The 19,619-nt window shown below is 42.3% G+C and overlaps 1 protein-coding gene across 4 annotated transcripts in view; it reads right to left on the reverse strand.

The window, feature by feature from the left end:
• The window catches only part of CUX2 (cut like homeobox 2), a 642,716-nt gene that overhangs the window by 29,716 nt on the left and 593,381 nt on the right, over nt 1–19,619 (reverse strand). For all 4 annotated transcript variants that reach the window (XM_073676344.1, XM_073676345.1, XM_073676343.1 and 1 more), the window contains 2 exons: nt 15,007–15,779; nt 1,777–1,936 (listed from right to left, as the gene is read on the reverse strand). In XM_073676344.1, the coding sequence (XP_073532445.1) occupies nt 1,777–1,936; nt 15,007–15,779 (933 nt within the window). The remainder of the gene's footprint in view (nt 1–1,776; nt 1,937–15,006; nt 15,780–19,619) is intronic.

The following is a 19,619-nucleotide window of genomic DNA, read 5'->3' on the forward strand; positions in this document are numbered from 1 at the left end:
AGCACATGGTCTCACAGGGCTTCCAGCCCTACAGCCAATTAGTGGGCGCTTCACTCCCGCTTCCTTTGGATGAAACGGACACCCAGGAAGAAGGAAGAGTTGCTGCTGCTCTCTGACTTCCTCCGAATGTCAGTTACAACATCACAAGCCCAGCTGCTGACGTTGCTCCAGCACCAAAGAGTATAGGCTGTTGTTATTGAACTCGGGGGAATGTAGCAATTGTAAAAAGTTTGTCCAAGTAGTGGCTACCCTTTTAACAATCTTTGTCAGACAATGGAATGTGGAGACATGTGCAGTCAGCTGCAGCACATATAAAATTTGTGAAGTTTTTAGATTTCTAAGAATCATCATATCAACTATAAATCCAGGTGTCAAATGATGACTGTCACAAAAACAATTATTTCTAATAGCTGAGAGTGGGAGTATTCGCAACTTAATTGGATATACAGTACATATACTTGCAAAAAGTGTTAAGTCCTATTTTAAAGGGTTATTCCTACAATTGTATTGTTTTTCACAAAGCACTTTAAATAAATACCTGTTATTAATACACAGACTGAAGCCCAACATAATGTTTCTTTCTTGTATCTTTAAGTATTTTTTTTATCTCTATCTGCCCCTCTGTGCATCCAGTGTCACATAGGAATAGGACCGCTCATTCAGCTATCTGTTAAAATTACATTTCCCAGCAGCATTTGCTTCTCCTAAGTACTGCAGACCCCTCCCTCCATTTCCTGTGTGCTTCTGACTAGCCCCATCATTCTGCGTGATCATTAAGCTAATCTAATTGTAGAATTAATTTTATACTTCTGTACTACAATGCCTGCTCCTGTACAGTACCCTGCCTGACCGATGTTATCTTCTGCTATCTTCATAAGTATAGCTGGCTGCCTGTGTGATTTTATATAATTGTTAGCTGTTTTTTTCAGAGCTCCACTCTTCTGCACTCCTCCACAACAGAACTTGTAGTTACTAGGCAGTGCAAAGTTGAGCTGGGTTTGTTTCCTGCTGCTGAGAGATTAGTGATGTGAAACTGCAAATGCTACTCTATTGATTCATATGACAGAGGATTTTGTTCAGCCATATGCATCTATAGAGCAGAATTTCCCATCACTGATCTGTCAGCACAGCAGCAAATACAGCTCAGCTTTGCACTGCCTACTAATTACAAACTCCATTGTGGAGAATTGCAGAAGAGATGAGCTCTGCTGAAAATCCGCTAACAATGATGTAAAACCACACAGGCAGCCAGTTACACTGATGTTGTTGTCAGAAGATAAATTCAGTCACACAGAGTTCTGCACAGAAAAAGACAGTGCACAGAGACAAATAATGTATTCTAAAGGTAGAATAAAGCTATATGAGTGCTGCAAGCAGAGCTATGCTGGCATAAAGCCAGCTGATAGACTGCACCATGTATGATTGACCAGGAACACTGGAACTACAGCAGGTTGTGTCCATTATCAACTGGTAAACTGAGGATAAGCCTGGAGAGGCATCCTTTAGGGTGAGGGGGAATAATATGTGCAAAATGTGGCAGATTTAAAAATGATTTAGATTGGCACAAATAAATAAATATATATGTACATTATTCTAAGACCACATTTTAATTTTGTGAATAACCCTAAAACCTTTCCATAGATAACAAATAAACAAAAGTGCAACCATACAGCCCTTAGACCTATCTAGCATTACATTTACTTCTCTTTCTTCCCAAGTACTTATAGCTACAATTAAATAACGTGTTTACTGTTCAGAAGACATTTCTGTAATTACCTTGTGACAGAGCTGGTTGCTGGGTAATCCCTTGACCAAGCTGATCCGTCAGCCACAGCTGCATGCGAATGAAAGGTTCACGTCCTTTCTGGGTCAACTTACTCCATGGTTTGGGTCTGGACAACATGTCACTCACACTGCCTTGAGATAATCCCAGGACCTGGGTTAAAACAGGGGTTACAAGGATTACACAACAAAACTATTTTTTGTAAATTCTGAAAATGTGCGGCAATCAACCTTTATACACAACAAATGACTATGGTTAACTTCTTAAACTTGATATAATATCAGGGGTGGCATTTTTCACTTGTTTTTCAAAATTATTCTGTTTTAATAAAAATGCAGATATCTAGCTGCACAGAGCAGCTATATAGTGGTATGGTCTATTTAATTAATTGGTTAGATGAGCGGTTTCATGTGTAGGAGATCTGGATTTCCAGAATTAGCATCTCAGTCATCCTTTAAGACAGTGTTGATTCACCAGGAGCAAGAGATTGGGAGGCATTCGGTGACACTACATTTTACTACTGTTTTAACTCTTTCATTACCAATTTCACATGCTCTAAAATGCAATTCAAATTGACCTTATCAGGTCTGAAAAAAACAAAACAAAATAAAATTCATGTATTTTATAAGACTCTTCTCATGGAGGGCCTTTCACTAAATGTTTCATGTTGAACTGGACACAGGATGTAATAGTGGCTTAAGAGCCGAATAAAAAGTTTTATTTAGAGATAATAACAATCAAAGAATTGGGCACCTAATGAGTTAACTTTTCTTAAGTTCAAGCAAGTGTTTTCAGATAGTTTTCACTGGGGGCGTGTGCTTCTTATCACTGTATGGTGCTGACCAATTGTAAGCAGGCAGCAACACAACAGAAAAAGAACACATTCCACCATAGCTTAGAGCAGTTTTCTCAGTGTGTGAGATGTAGGGCACACACTGCCCTGATCTCCTGGTCTAACCTTGTTCGAACACCTATTAGATAAGATCCTGGTGATAAGAGAAGCAGCACAGCTGAGTTTAGCTGTGTCACCTTACAAGCCGATCCATCAGCTCACCTCCTCTCTTAGCACTGTCAGCTCTGCTGTACTGTCTCTTACCCCACACTGCCTGTCCAGACATGTGTCAGTAATCACACTAATGTCTGTTGTGCTCTGGGCAACTTGTAATCGATCTGCAGTGAGATCAGAGCAGGCTGTACTAGGCATCTCACAGAGAAGCAGTCTGTTCTGGGCAACTCACACAGGAGACATGTGGTGAATTAATTTGCTGACGCATTCTAATGGGTAGCAAATCATCATTTGCCTCATTACATACACACAAAGCCAGCAACAGGCATTCCACATTAAGAAGAAGGCTGTTACAGGGCATACCATAGCTGGTGCTTTTAGCCTTCTCCTCCTCTTGAATACACAGGAATCCATCTTACATTACTGCTCACATAATAAAATCCAGCATAAAGTGGGACCGCAGCATAGATCTCTTGTGTTTATATGTTGGACACTACAGCCTTGCCTCTCACAATGGTAACTCACACAAGCAGAAAGTCTCACAGAGTTTCACTGCTTCCTGTTGAGAACCCAAATCCAAAAGACTCCATTTTCTATTCTTAAAGGGCCAGAGCTTTTATTACAGAATTAAGAGATAATTTTGTAATTTTCCTAACTATAGATTGTATATTTGAGAGAGACCGCTTTTTAACCACATAAATGCCACTGTCAATCTCTGACAGCAGTATTTAAATGTTTCATTTCTTGGTTGAGGTCAGTTAAGGTGTCCAACACCCCTCCTCCACGTAAAGCAATAGCAAATGCCATTGGGTTAGTATGGCAACTGGGAGCTTGACGGCCCCTGACGCCACCATCTTGCTACTTTTGAAGCCCAGCCTGATGTTAATTTCACTATATACTGCAATACTAAAGTATTGCTGTATATTGTGAAAGTCATCAAATAATCAAAGGTTCAAATGCCCAAGGGGGAAGCGGTCTAAAAAATATGTAAAAAAAATAGTTGAAGCAGTATTTAAAAAAAAATAAAGCCCTAATAATTTAAATTGTCCCCATTTTCCTATTCTGTAAACAATAATAAAAAGGTTATTTGGTATGGTGGTGAAGGGGCCTTTCAATAAGCCCCCAGCTGCTATGGTATGGTACCTCATTGGCACCCTGTGATTATATCATGAGACAATTGAAAAAACCCGCACATTAGTTACAACGACTTATATATCTCTGATAGAGATTGACAACGGCTTCTAAATGGTTAAAGAGCAGCAATTTGGAGCTAGCTCTGATCGCTGCTGTTAGAAGCAGGTGTTGGCACCTGCCATCCTGAGCCTGCTCAATATTCCCTTAGTCGACGTGTGATGCATAAGTTGGGAAGGGGTTAAAAGTGTGATCTATCAAAATTTAAAATTAAGTAACACCTACGGTAAACGCCATAAAAATATAAGTCAAAAGGCCAAAATTTCAGATCACTGCACCTCTCAAAAAATGCAACAAAAAGTGAACAAAATGTCAAATGTACCTACAAATGGTACCACTACAGCTCGTCATGTAAAAGACGAGCCCTCAAACAGCTCCATTGACAGAAAAAAAGCCAGTAAAAGGTAAAAATAATAGTAAAATAAATAAATAAAAAAAAAAATTATATATATATACACACACTAGTGGCCAAAATTGAGGCAACACCTGCAGTTTTTCACCATCACCAATATTTAATGAAAGTTTTCACTGGCATACTTACTTGAACACATGCCCTCTTCTGCGATATGTATTCTATGTTTGTTTATAGTGACCTGGGTGTGATTTAAGACCGATATTGTGCGATTAAAAGGCGTTTTTTATATTTTAAAGCCAGTTTGTCTTCAAGAGGTAAGCAATTACATGTTTTCGTTCTCAAAGTGTGTAAGCGGTTCCAAGAGACTGGTTCAGTAAAGAATAAACCAGGTAGAGGAAGGAAGAAGGTTACAGCTCCTCAGACTGATAGAAGAATTGTTAGAATCGCCCTAAATAACTGGAAATCAACTGCTGTTGACATCAACAAGGAGCTTGTCAACACTGGAGTGACAGTGTCCGATCGGACGGTTCGATGACGATTGGTAAACGCGGGGTTAAGAGCCTGAATACCATGTAAAAAGCCATTTTTGAATGCCTCACCGCGTCAGAAATGTCTACAGTGGGCCAAAGAACATTCTAAATGGACCATTGAACAATGGAGAAATGTTTTATGGAGCGATGAGATACGCATATCCATCTTTGGCAGCGACGGTATCCGCTACGTTCGACGACGACCGGGAGAGGATTGCTTGCCAGAGTGTACAGTACTCACCATGAAGAATCCTCTAAGTGTTATGGTATGGGGCTGCATGTCCAGAGATGCAGTTGGTAGGCTGCAGGTAATTGAAGGAACAGTTAATGCTGAAAAGTACATCAAGGAAGTCCTTCAGCCTAAACTCATTCCATCGGCACGTGATGTATTTGGTGAAGGGACACCGTTTATTTTTCAGCAAGATGGAGCCCCATATCATACAGCTAAAAAATGTCTCTCTTGGTTCATGTACAAAAATGTCCAGCTATTGAATTGGCCAGGAAACAGCCCAGATCTCAATCCTAATGAGAATCTCTGGGCTCAGCTCAAAAGAGCGGGCTTCAAACAAGCAGGAACTCATTGCAGCCATCATCAAATCATGGTTTCATATCATCACACCATCTAATTTAAACAAACTGGTAGATAGCATGCCAAGTAGATGCCAGGCAGTTATCAAGGCCAAGAGCTATCCAACTAAGTATTAACATTTTAGTGTTAGATATGAAAATAGGACAAATCAATGGCTTTTCTCCCACAGTCATCTGAGTGACAATAGTGTCCAATTTGTTGACAAATGAACAAATTTCCTGCTAATATTGTGTTTCTATATGAGATTTTATTTCTACTTAAAAACTTTACTGTGAAATCAAAAACATTCATGAAATTTGTATTTGTATTGACAAAATGCTAAAAATTTATAAATCTTGAGGCTGTTGTCTCAATTTTGGCCACTAGTGTATACAGTTAGGTCCATATATATTTGGACGGAGACAACATTTTTCAAATTTTGGTTCTAGACATTACCACAATGAATTTTAAACAAAACAATTCAGATGCAGTTGAAGTTCAGACTTTCAGCTTTCATTTGAGGGTATCCACATTAAAATTGGATGAAGGGTTTAGGAGTTTCAGCTCCTTTACATGTGCCACTCTGTTTTTAAAGGGACCAAAAGTAATTGGACAGATTAAATAATTGTAAATAAAATGTTCATTTCTAGTACTTGGTTGAAAACCCTTTGTTGGCAAAGACTGCCTGAAGTCTTGAACTCATGGACATCACCAGACGCTGTGTTTCCTCCTTTTTGATGCTCCGCCAGGCCTTCACTGCGGTGGTTTTCAGTTGCTGTTTGTTTGTGGACCTTTATAGTCTGAAGTTTAGTCTTTAACAAGTGAAATGCATGCTCAATTGGGTTGAGATCAGGTGACTGACTTGGCCATTCAAGAATATTCCACTTCTTTGCTTTAATAAACTCCTGGGTTGCTTTGGCTTTATGTTTTGGGTCATTGTCCATCTGTAGTATGAAACGACGACCAATCAGTTTGGCTGCATTTGGCTGGATCTGAGCACACAGTATGGCTCTGAATACATCAGAATTCATTCGGCTGCTTCTGTCCTGTGTCACATCATCAATAAACACTAGTGACCCAGTGCCACTGGCAGCCATGCATGCCCAAGCCATCACACTGCCTCCACCGTGTTTTACAGATGATGTGGTATGCTTTGGATCATGAGCTGTACCACGCCTTCGCCATACTTTTCGCTTTCCATCATTCTGGTAGAGGTTGATCTTGGTTTCATCTGTCCAAAGAATGTTCTTCCAGAACTGTGCTGGCTTTTTTAGATGTTTTTTAGCAAAGTCCAGTCTAGCCTTTTTATTCTTGATGCTTATGAGTGTCTTGCACCGTGCAGTGAACCCTCTGTATTTACTCTCAGGCAGTCTTCTCTTTATGGTAGATTTGGATAATGATACGCTTACCTCCTGGAGAGTGTTTTTCACTTGGCTGGCAGTTGTGAAGGGGTTTCTCTTCACCATGGAGATTATTCTGCGATCATCCACCACTGTTGTCTTCCGTGGGTGCCCAGGTCTTTTTGCATTGATGAGTTCACCAGTGCTTTCTTTCTTTCTCAGGATGTACCAAACTGTAGATTTTGCCACTCCTAATATTGTAGCAATTTCTCGGATGGGTTTTTTCTGCTTTTGCAGCTTAAGGATGGCTTGTTTCACCGGCATGGAGAGCTCCTTTGACCGCATGTTTACTTCACAGCAAAACCTTCCAAATGCAAGCACCACACCTCAAATCAACTCCAGGACTTTTATCTGCTTAATTGAGAATGACATAACGAAGGGATTGCCCACACCTGTCCATGAAATAGCCTTGGAGTCAATTGTCCAATTACTTTTGGTCCCTTTAAAAGCAGGGTAGGGTGGCACATGTTAAGGAGCTGAAACTCCTAAACCCTTCATCCAATTTTAGTGTGGATACCCTCAAATGAAAGCTGAAAGTCTGAACTTCAACTGCATCTGAATTGTTTTGTTTAAAATTCATTGTGGTAATGTCTAGAACCAAAATTAGAAAAATGTTGTCTCTGTCCAAATATATATGGACCTAACTGTATATACACTGCTCAAAAAAATAAAGGGAACACTCAAATTGCACATCCTAGATCTGAATGAATGAAATATTCTCATTGAATATTTTGTTCTGTACAAAGTTGAATGTGCGGACAACAAAATCACACAAAAATCATCAATGGAAATCAAATTTATTAACCAATAGAGGCCTGGATTTGGAGTCACCCCCAAAATTAAAGTGGAAAAACACACTACAGGCTGATCCAACTTTGATGTAATGTCCTTAAAACAAGTCAAAATGAGGCTCAGTATTGTGTGTGGCCTCCACATGCCTGTATGACCTCCCTACAACGCCTGGGCATACTCCTGATGAGGTTGCGGATGGTCTCCTGTGGGATCTCCTCCCAGACCTGGATTAAAGCATCCGCCAACTCCTGGACAGTCTGTGGTGCAACGTGACATTGGTGGATGGAGTGAGACATGATGTCCCAGATGTGCTCAATCGGATTCAGGTCTGGGGAATGGTTGGGCCAGTACATAGCTTCAATGCCTTCATCTTACAGGTACTGCTGACACACTCCAGCCACATGAGGTCTGGCATTGTCCTGCATTAGGAGGAACCCAGGGCCAGCATATGGTCTCACAAGGGGTCTGAGGATCTCATCTCGGTACCTAATGGCAGTCAGGCTACCTCTGGCGAGCACATACCAAAAGTTTGGACACACCTTCTCATTTAAAGATTTTTCTGTATTTTCATGACTATGAAAATTGTACATTCACACTGAAGGCATCAAAACTATGAATTAACACGTGTGGAATTATATACTTAACAAAAAAGTGTGAAACAACTGAAAATATGTCTTATATTCTAGGTTCTTCAAAGTAGCCACCTTTTGCTTTGATGACTGCTTTGCACACTCTTGGCATTCTCTTGATGAGCTTCAAGAGGTAGTCACCGGAAATGGTTTTCACTTCACAGGTGTGCCCTGTCAGGTTTAATAAGTGGGATAACTTGCCATATAAATGGGGTTGGGACCATCAGTTGTGTTGTGCAGAAGTCTGGTGGATGCACAGCTGATAGTCCTACTGAATAGACTGTTAGAATTTGTATTATGGCAAGAAAAAAGCAGCTAAGTAAAGAAAAACGAGTGGCCATCAATACTTTAAGAAATGAAGGTCAGTCAGTGCGAAAAATTGGGAAAACTTTGAAAGTGTCCCCAAGTGCAGTTGCAAAAACCATCAAGCGCTACAAAGAAACTGGCTCACATCAGGACCGCCCCAGGAAAGGAAGACCAAGAGTCACCTCTGCTTCTGAGGATAAGTTTATCCAAGTCACCAGCCTCAGAAATCGCAGGTTAACAGCAGCTCAGATTAGAGACCAGGTCAATGCCACACAGAGTTCTAGCAGCAGACACATCTCTTCAACAACTGTTAAAAGGAGACTTTGTGCAGCAGGCCTTTATGGTAAAATAGCTGCTAGGAAACCACTGCTAAGAACAGGCAACAAGCAGAAGAGACTTGTTTGGGCTAAAGAGCACAAGGAATGGACATTAGACCAGTGGAAATCTGTGCTTTGGTCTGATGAGTCCAAATTTGAGATCTTTGGTTCCAACCACCGTGTCTTTGTGCGACGCAGAAAAGGTGAACGGATGGACTCTACATGCCTGGTTCCCACCGTGAAGCATGGAGGAGGAGGTGTGATGGTGTGCTTTGCTGGTGACACTGTTGGGGATTTATTCAAAATTGAAGGCATACTGAACCAGCATAGCTACCACAACATCTTGCAGCGGCATGCTATTCCATCCGGTTTGCGTTTAGTTGGACCATCATTTATTTTTCAACAGGACAATGACCCCAAACACACCTCCAGGCTGTGTAAGGGCTATTTGACCAAGAAGGAGAGTGATGGGGTGCTACGCCAGATGACCAGGCCTCCACAGTCACCAGACATGAACCCAATCGAGATGGTTTGGCGTGAGCTGGACCACAGAGTGAAGGCAAAAGGGCAAACAAGTGCTAAGCATCTCTGGGAACTCCTTCAAGATTGTTGGAAGACCATTTCCAGTGACTACCTCTTGAGGCTCATCAAGAGAATGCCAAGTGTGTACAAAGCAGTCATCAAAGCAAATGGTGGCTACTTTGAAGAACCTAGACTATAAGACATATTTTCAGTTGTTTCACACTTTTTTGTTAAGTATATAATTCCACATGTGTTAACCCCTTAACAACATTTGCCGTACTAATACGCGTCTGTGCCCTGGGACTTAAGAGCCAGACCCGTATTAGTACGTCATGGCGATCGCGCGCGCACACAGGCTGTGCGGGCGCGATCGCCGCCGGGTGTCAGCTGATTGTCACAGCTGACACCCGGTACTATGTGCAGGGAGCGGTCCTGCACCGCTCCCAGCACATTAACCCCCACGATGCTGCGATCAAAGTCGATCGCGGCATTGCGGGGGCAAGGGGAGGTGATCGCCGATACTCACCTCCTCTTCCGGCTTCCAGCGCAGTCTGCAAAGGCTTCCCGGGTGTTGCCATGACGACCCGATGTCGTCATGACAACATCCGGGTCACCAGACAGCAGGAAGATTGCTTGGACATGCGCAGTGCATCTCCAAGCAATCTTCACACTGTGGATTTCTGACAGCTTGCATGGCATAGGGATGGTGCTCCATTCCTATGCCATGCAGGCGATCAGAGACAAAAAAGTGAAAGTCCCAGAGTGGGACAAAGTAATAAAGTGTATAAACTGTGTGAAAGTGGAAAAAAAAAAAAAAAAAAATTTGCAAAAATATAAAAAAAAAATAAAAAAAATAATCCACCAAAAATAAAAATATAATGTACCCATCAATAAATATTATTATAAAAAAAAACAAAAAAAACAATAAAAGTACACATATTTGGTATCGCCGCGTCCGGAACAACCTGACCTATAAAACTGTCCCACTAGTTAACCCCTTCAGTGAACACGGTAAAAAAAAAAAAAAAAAACCGAAGCAAAAAACAATGCTTTATCACCATACCGCCAAACAAAAAGTGGAATAACACGCGATCAAAAAGACGCATATAAATAAAAATGATACCGCTGAAAACATCATCTCGTCCCGCAAAAAACAAGCCGCCATACAGCTCCATCAGCCGAAAAATAAAAAAGTTATAGCTCTCAGATTAAAGCGATGCTAAAAAATATTTTTTTCTATAAAATAGCTTTTATTGTGTATAAGCGCCAAAACATAGAAAAATGATACAAATGTGGTACCGCTGTAAACGTACTGACCCGAAGAATAAAGGTACCTCATCAATTTTACCACACGCGGAACAGAATTAAAAAAAAAAAAAAAAAACAATTCCTGAATTGTTGGTTTTTGTTTATTCTGCCTCCCAAAAATCGGAATAGAAAGCGATCAAAAAATGTCACGTGCCTGAAAATGGCACCAATAACAACGTCAAGTCATCCCGCAAAAAACGAGCCGTCACATGACTGTCTGCCAAAATCTGGAAAAATTATAGCTCTCAAAATATGGCGATGCAAAAACTAGATTTTACAAAAAATGCGTCTTTTAGTGTGTGACAGCTGTCAGTCATAAAAACCCCATATGATTCTGGCATTGCTGTAATCACACCGACCCGAAGAATAAAGTCGTCTAATCACTTATACCGCACAAGGAACAGCGTCAAAAATAAACTCTTGGGTTAGGATTGGGCTAGGGTTAGGGCTGGGTTTGGGGCTAGGGCTGTGCTGGGGCCAGGGTGGTGCTGGGGCTAGGGTTGTGCTGGGGCTAGGGTTGTGCTGGGGCTAGGGTTGTGCTGGGGCTAGGGTTGTGCTAGGGCTAGGGTTGTGCTAGGGCTAGGGTTGTGCTAGGGTTAGGGCTGGGGTTGGGATTTTTTTCAAAAGTAAGAAAAAAAGATGACGATATGGCGACTAGTGTTGAGAGCAAGTGCTCGCTACTTGAGTTTGCATCGGGTGCTCTGGTATGCATTGAGTATCGTGGGTATTTGAGTGACATGCTCGAGTCTCTGCCCCATATGCTTCGCGGCCAAAAAACTTTACGGGGATTGCCTGCCATGCACGAGCGATCCGCGCATGTTTTTTTTTGGGTGTCTAATAACCGTGAAACATGCGGAGTAGGGACTCGAGCATGTCACTCGAGCACACGCTGTACATGGTGCATACCTGAGTACCCGATGCAAACTCAAGTAGCGAGCACTTGCGCTCAAGAATAATGACAACTTATTCAATATGATGACCTAATGTAAACAAATTCTGTGCCGTACCTCTGGGTTCAAAATGTTCACTATACACCTTAATAAAATCCTTGAGGGGTATAGTTTCCAAAATGGGGACACTTGTGGGGGAGCTCCACTGTTTAGGCACATCACGGGCTCTCCAAACGCGACATGGTGTCCGCTAACAAATTGAATGGAAAATCGGCTCAAATTGTTAGCGGACGCCATGTTGCGTTTGGAGAGCCCCTGTGTGCCCAAACATTGGAGCTCCCCCACAAGTGACCCCATTTTGGAAACTAGACCCACCAAGGCACCTATCTAGATGCATAGTGAGCACTTGGAACCCCCAGGTGCTTCACAAATTGATTCGTAAAAATGAAAAAGTGAAAAAAAAAACACTTTTTCATTTTTATGAATCAATTTGTGAAGCACCTGGGGTTCCAAGTGCTCACTATGAATCTAGATAGGTGCCTTGGGGGGTCTAGTTTCCAAAATGGGGTCACTTGTGGGGGAGCTCCAATGTTTTGGCACACAGGGACTCTCCAAATGCAACATGATATCCGCTAACAAATTGTCGGCTCAAATTGTTAGCGGACACCATGTTGCGTTTGGAAAGCCCCTGTGTGCCCAAACTTTGGAGCTCCCCCACAATTGACCCCATTTTGGAAACTAGACCCCCCAAGGCACCTATCTAGATGCATAGTGAGCACTTGGAACCCCAGGTGCTTCACAAATTGATTCATAAAAATGAAAAAGTGTTTTTTTTTTCACTTTTTCATTTTTACGAATCAATTTGTGAAGCACCTGGGGGTTCCAAGTGCTCACTATGCATCTAGAAAGGTGCCTTGGGGGGTCTAGTTTCCAAAATGGGGTCACTTGTGGGGGAGCTCCAAAGTTTGGGCACAGAGGGGCTCTCCAAACGCAATGTGGTGTCCGCTAACAATTTGAGCCGATTTTCCATTCAATTTGTTAGCGGATACCATGTTGCATTTAGAGAGTCCCTGTGTGCCCAAACATTGGAGCTCCCCCACAAGTGACCCCATTTTGGAAACTAGACCCCCCAAGTCACCTATCTAGATGCATAGTGAGCACTTGGAACCCCAGGTGCTTGACAAATTGATTCGTAAAAATGAAAAAGTTTTTTTTTTTCACTTTTTCATTTTTACGAATCAATTTGTGAAGCACCTGGGGGTTCCAAGTGCTCACTATGCATCTATAATGGTGCCTTGGGGGGTCTAGTTTCCAAAATGGGGTCACTTGTGGGGGAGCTCCAAAGTTTGGGCACAGAGGGGCTCTCCAAACGCAATGTGGTGTCCGCTAACAATTTGAGCCGATTTTCCATTCAATTTGTTAGCGGATACCATGTTGCATTTAGAGAGTCCCTGTGTGCCCAAACATTGGAGCTCCCCCACAAGTGACCCCATTTTGGAAACTAGACCCCCCAAGGCACCTATCTAGATGCATAGTGAGCACTTGGAACCCCTAGATGCTTCAAAAATTGATTCGTAAAAATGAAAAAGTGTTTTTTTTTTCACTTTTTCATTTTTACGAATCAATTTGTGAAGCACCTGGGGGTTCCAAGTGCTCACTATGCATCTATAATGGTGTCTTGGGGGGTATAGTTTCCAAAATGGGGTCACTTGTGGGGGAGCTCCAAAGTTTGGGCACAGAGGGGCTCTCCAAACGCAATGTGGTGTCCGCTAACAATTTGAGCCGATTTTCCATTCAATTTGTTAGCGGATACCATGTTGCATTTAGAGAGTCCCTGTGTGCCCAAACATTGGAGCTCCCCCACAAGTGACCCCATTTTGGAAACTAGACCCCCCAAGGCACCTATCTAGATGCATAGTGAGCACTTGGAACCCCTAGGTGCTTCACAAATTGATTCGTAAAAATGAAAAAGTGTTTTTTTTTTCACTTTTTCATTTTTACGAATCAATTTGTGAAGCACCTGGGGGTTCCAAGTGCTCACTATGCATCTATAAAGGTGCCTTGGGGGGTCTAGTTTCCAAAATGGGGTCACTTGTGGGGGAGCTCCAAAGTTTGGGCACACAGGGGCTCTCCAAACACAACATGGCGTCCGCTAATTATTCAAGCAAATTTTATAATCAAAAAGTCAAATGGCGCTCCTTCCCTTCCGAGCCCTGCCGTGCGCCCAAACAGTGTTTTTTCCCCAAATATTGGGTATCTGCGTGCCCAGGGGAAATTGCACAACAAATTTTGGGGTCCACTTTTTCTTGTTACCCCTGTGAAAATAAAAAAAATTGGGTCTAAAGTAACATTTTTGTGAAAAAAGTTAAATGTTCATTTTTTTCTTCCACATTCAAAAAATTCCTGTGAAGCACCTGAAGGGTTAATAAAGTTCTTGAATGTGGTTTTGAGCACCTTGAGGGGTGCAGTTTTTAGAATGGTGTCACTTTTGGGTATTTTCTGTCATAAAGACCTCTCAAAGTGACTTCAAATGTGATGTGGTCCCTAAAAAAATGGTTTTGTAAATTTTGTTGGAAAAATGAGAAATCGCTGGTCATCTTTTAACCCTTATAGCTCCCTAACAAAAAAAAGTTTTGGTTCCAAAATTGTGCTGATGTAAAGTAGACATGTGGGAAATATTATTTATTAACTCTTTTGTGTGACATATCGCTCTGATTTCAGGGCTTAAAAATTCAAATTTTGAAAATTGCAAAATTTTCTAAATTTTTGCCAAATTTCCGTTTTTTTCACAAATAAACGCAAGTGATATCGAAGAAATTTTTCCACAATCATGAAGTACAATATGTCACGAAAAAACAATCTCAGAATCAGGGGGATCCGTTGAAGCGTTCCAGAGTAATTACCTCATAAAGTGACAGTGGTCAGAATTGTAAAAATTGGCCCGGTCATTAACGTGCAAACCACCCGCGGGGCTTAAGGGGTTAATTAATAGTTTTGATGCCTTCAGTGTGAATGTACAATTTTCATAGTCATGAAAATACAGAAAATTCTTTAAATGAGAAGGTGTGTCCAAACTTTTGGTCTCTACTGTATGATATATATATATATATATATATATATATATATTGAATAGTGTCGTTCAAAATTCCAGAATGTACCGCAAAAAGACGAGCCCGCATATTGCTATGAGGATGGGAAAATAAAAAAAGTTATAGCTCTGGGAGAGGCGAGAATAAAATTGGCTCTGATGCAAAGGCATTAGTATATAGAAGACAATATATAATATTCAATGGTTGCCCATTGTTCAATAGTATTTGAAAGTTTGTGAGGTTCTGATCATAAGTGAAAAATTACATGCAAACACTAGCTATGATTGATGATGCAACATGAAGCTGTTACATAGTAATACCTTTTCGCCAAAGATCCTCTGGCAGATGCCATTTTTAGCTAATTTTTCTTTAATTTGTCTGGTCAAGTCCAATGTGTCCACTTCTCTGTACATATACAGCTCATACTGCTCTGGTGTGAGAGGAGGAACCGTAGGCTTGAGATTCCTAGGTACGTAGGCAGGGTAGTAGGAGAGCTGATTCATGTTCTGACCATCCAGACTTCCAGCTTCTGTTTTTATCTCCACTATCTTATATGTTTCTTCTCCATTGGATACTTCTTCCTCGTTTTGTGAAGTCTCAATATTCTCTACTTTCTTCCAAGGACGGCCATTTACCATGCTAGAATAACTTGAAGATGATGAAGATAATGATGGAGACACAGAAGTAAATGGACGAGACAGAATACTTTTCTCAGATGCCCAGTGCTGATCGAAATACGACCCTGCGTCACCTATTTCGGACTTTACTTTGCGTATGATGCTTTGTACAAACGCTGCTGGAGACAGTACACTCAGTGGTGTCTGTGTGGAGCTTGTGCTGGTTAGGAGGCTGCCGTCCTCCTGTTTAATGTAGATATGAGGTACTTTGTGTGTGGGGGGAGTTAGAATGGGGCGCTCATTTGGGGGTGTAGGAATGGACCTATGACTGGTGCCTGATTCTATCTCTAACAGTGCCTGCTTTTGTGCATGCATTTCTCTTCTTGCCTGCTCCAGAATATTCTTTATCGCGTCTTCAGAACCGTTGCTGCTGCTGGCAGATGAGGATAAAGGAGCACTTGAGCCTTTTGTTTCACCTGCATGAAAAATAAAAACACTTATTAACAATAAAGTGAAATCTAGAAAAAGTGGAAACAAAATGCTGCATTGTCTATACTCAGGTCTCTTCCCATGGCAATGGGTGTATTATCTCATTTCTAAAAGGATATGTCAACAAGAACATTAAAACACTGGTTTATAAAAAAAGAGGAAATAATGAGTCTTTAGAAAGTAGTAAATTGATTATGTTCTATTCACAAGCACGCTACTATCCATGCACAATGACTTCGCAAAAACAGGGTAATATCACTAGTGTCTGTAGCAAAGGAAGTATTCATGCAAAAAGTCGTCTAGACAGGTTACCCTGAATACATGAAAAAAAAAAACATAAAAAATGTTTTCTGATGATCAGTTAAAAAAAGAACAGACAAAGTCAACTGCCTCTCACCCTGGCTTCCTAAAATACTGCACAATAGAAAATTATTAGTTACATAAACAGGCATTGGAAGTACAGGTGGCTTATAAAATACAGGGATCTGACATTTTAGTTAGTGTAAGTGACAGTGGAACAGTACCACAGGCAGGTGTAACAAGAGCAGGGCAATACAATTCCCTGCCACTGCCCTTTAACCACCATCAACAATCAGGAAGGTTTCCGGAAGAACCCCATTAGACATGTAAACCTCTGTCATTGAACATACTCTGTAGCATAATTCTTGTGTTTGTGCACTAACAAAGCCAATAATCCTAATCTGTTGAAATGGGTATAAAACTGAAAAACTGTCTCTACAGATTGCTATTATGATTCACTGTTAAGGAAAGCAAAAAAGAAAAAATGAAAAACTTACTCGTGTTCCTATAGTGAGAAAGTATACAAATAGACAGTAGGTGGCAGTATAAGCACATTTGTCGTTCTGCAAGCTAAATTCTGCTTCTAAAAGCAAAACCAACCTTAAAGGAGTTGTCCACTACTTTAACATTGATGCTCTATGTATGATCGGCCGGGGTCCCGCATGCAGCACCCCCGCCGATCAGCTGTCATCGGTGTCGGCAGTGGCAGCCGGCGGCGGGAAGTCCTTACTCCAGAGTCTGCTAAATCTTTCTGAAGGTCTTTTGCATTTAAGCGAGGGTTCTGATTTTGCCTCTCTAGCAATCCTACGAGCAGCTCTCTCTGAAATTTTGTATGGTCTTCCAGACCTTATCTTGACCTCCACTGTTCCTGTTAACTGCCATTTCTTAATTACATTTTGAACTGAGGAAAGGACAACTTGAAAACGCTTTGCTATCTTCTAAGTCATCTTCTGCCTATTTTCAGCTAGGTAGCTGCTTAGAAGAACCAATGGCCGCAGTTTTATGGCACAAGGTTAGAGGAGACTGGGTTTTTATAAAGCTTGGAAATTTGCATCACCTTGCCTTTCCTAATGATGATAGTGAACAAGCCATAACCCTAACAGGCTAATTAAGGTCTGAAACCTTGGTCAAATGGTTGTCAGGACTGAGACTCTTTCGCCCAGAGCCCACAAAAACCTGGAGCCGGCCGTGCCGCTATATAATGCTCCATACAGGATACTGGCCCTCATATAACGCTCCATACAGGATGCTGGCCCCCATATAATGCTCCATACAGGATGCTGGCCCCCTTATAACGCTCCATACAGGATACTGGCCCCCTTATAATGCCCCATGCAGGCTGTGCCCCCCACATAATGCCCCATGCAGGCTCCCCCCCCCACAAACATAATGCCCCATGCAGACTGTCCCCCCCTCACATAATGCCCCATGCAGGATGTCACTTCCCCCTCAATATAATGCCCCATGCAGGATGTCACTCCCCCCCCCCATATAATGGCCCATGCAGGATGTCACCCCCCCCTATAATGCCCCATGCAGGATGTCATTTCCCCCCCACATAATGCCCCATGCAGGATGTCATTTCCCCCCACATAATGCCCCATGCAGGATGTCATTCCCCCCCCCATTTAATGCCCGATGCAAGATGTAATTTCCCCCTCCCCCATATAATGCCCCATACAAGATGTCATTTCCCCCTCCCCCATATAATGCCCAATGCAGGATGTCACTCCCCCCCATATAATGCCCCATGCAGGATGTCATCCCCCCCCATATAATTCCCCATGCCTCCATACATAAAGAAAAAAAAATCAAATACTCACCTCACTTCTCACCTGCTGCCGCTGCTCCGACTGGACTCCTCACCCGTGCCGCCGTCTTCCCGCTCTGCGCTGCCTGTGACGGCTCAGCAGAGGGCGCGGTGGAAAGACGTCACCACACCCTCTGACCTGAGTTGTCACAGTCAGAAGACGCGGAAGACACCGGAGCTGCTGCGGAGGCACGGGGAGAGGTAAGTATTGTGCCACAGCACACAGTGCAGACCGGACATTATAGACCTTCATACAGTATTATGGGCCCCATATAATGCTCCATACAGAATACTGGCCCCCATATAATGCTCCATACGGGATACTGGCCCTCATATAACGCTCCATACAGGATACTGGCCCCCATATAATGCTCCAAACAGGATACTGGCCCCCTTATAATGCCCCATGCAGGCTGTGACCTCCCACATAATGCCCCATGCAGGCTGTTTCCCGCCACACACACATAATGCTCTATGCAGACTGTTTCTTACCCCCCAACAGAATGCCTCATGCAGGCTGCTCCCCCCCACATAATGCAGGATGTCACTTCCCCCCATATAATGCCCCATGCAGGATGTCACTCCCCCCCATATAATACCCCATGCAGGATGTCATTCCCCCCCCATGTAATGCCCCATGCAGGATGTAATTTCCCCCCCATATAATGCCCCATGCAGGACGTCACTTCGCTTCCCCCCCCCATATAATGCCCCGGGGCCCTGAGCAAGTGTGTGTGGGGGGGGGGGTGGCTGGCACTGGCACCGCTCTCCTCCGCTCACGGGTCCCATAGTGTGCAGGGGTGCCCCGCCTGCTCAGGGCCCTGGCACTTGCTCGGGTGCTGACGCCGGGCCTGTATGGGGGCCAGTATTCTGTATGGAGCGTTATATGGGGCCCATAAAACTGCATGGAGGACTATGTGGTGCCCGTAATACTGTATGGAAGACTATAATGTCCGGTCTGCACTGTGCGCTGCGAGGATTCGCCGGTTTCTGAGCTATTGTAGAATTTACTATAGATATCGCTCATGTAATGTAAGAAGTGAAATCTTTGGCATTGCACTATATATATATATATATATATATATATATATATATATATATATATATATATACATATATATACACATATATATATATACAGTACAGACCAAAAGTTTGGACACACCTTCTCATTTAAAGATTTTTCTGTATTTTCATGACTATGAAAATTGTACATTCACACTGAAGGCATCAAAACTATGAATTAACACATGTGGAATTATATACTTAACAAAAAAGTGTGAAACAACTGAAAATATGTCTTATATTCTAGGTTCTTCAAAGTAGCCACCTTTTGCTTTGATGACTGCTTTGCACACTCTTGGCATTCTCTTGATGAGCTTCAAGAGGTAGTCACCGGAAATGGTTTTCACTTCACAGGTGTGCCCTATCAGGTTTAATAAGTGGGATTTCTTGCCTTATAAATGGGGTTGGGACCATCAGTTGTGTTGTGCAGAAGTCAGGTGGATACACAGCTGATAGTCCTACTGAATAGACTGTTAGAATTTGTATTATGGCAAGAAAAAAGCAGCTAAGTAAAGAAAAACGGGTGGCCATCATTACTTTACGAAATGAAGGTCAGTCAGTCTGAACAATTGGACAAACTTTGAATGTTTCCCCAAGTGCAGTTGCAAAAACCATCAAGCGCTACAAAGAAACTGGCTCACATGAGGACCGC

Source organism: Phyllobates terribilis, unplaced genomic scaffold, assembly GCF_046119375.1.
Source record: "Phyllobates terribilis strain yellow unplaced genomic scaffold, ASM4611937v1 Scaffold_1__5_contigs__length_1240528914, whole genome shotgun sequence".
NCBI classification, from domain to species: Eukaryota; Metazoa; Chordata; class Amphibia; order Anura; family Dendrobatidae; genus Phyllobates; species Phyllobates terribilis.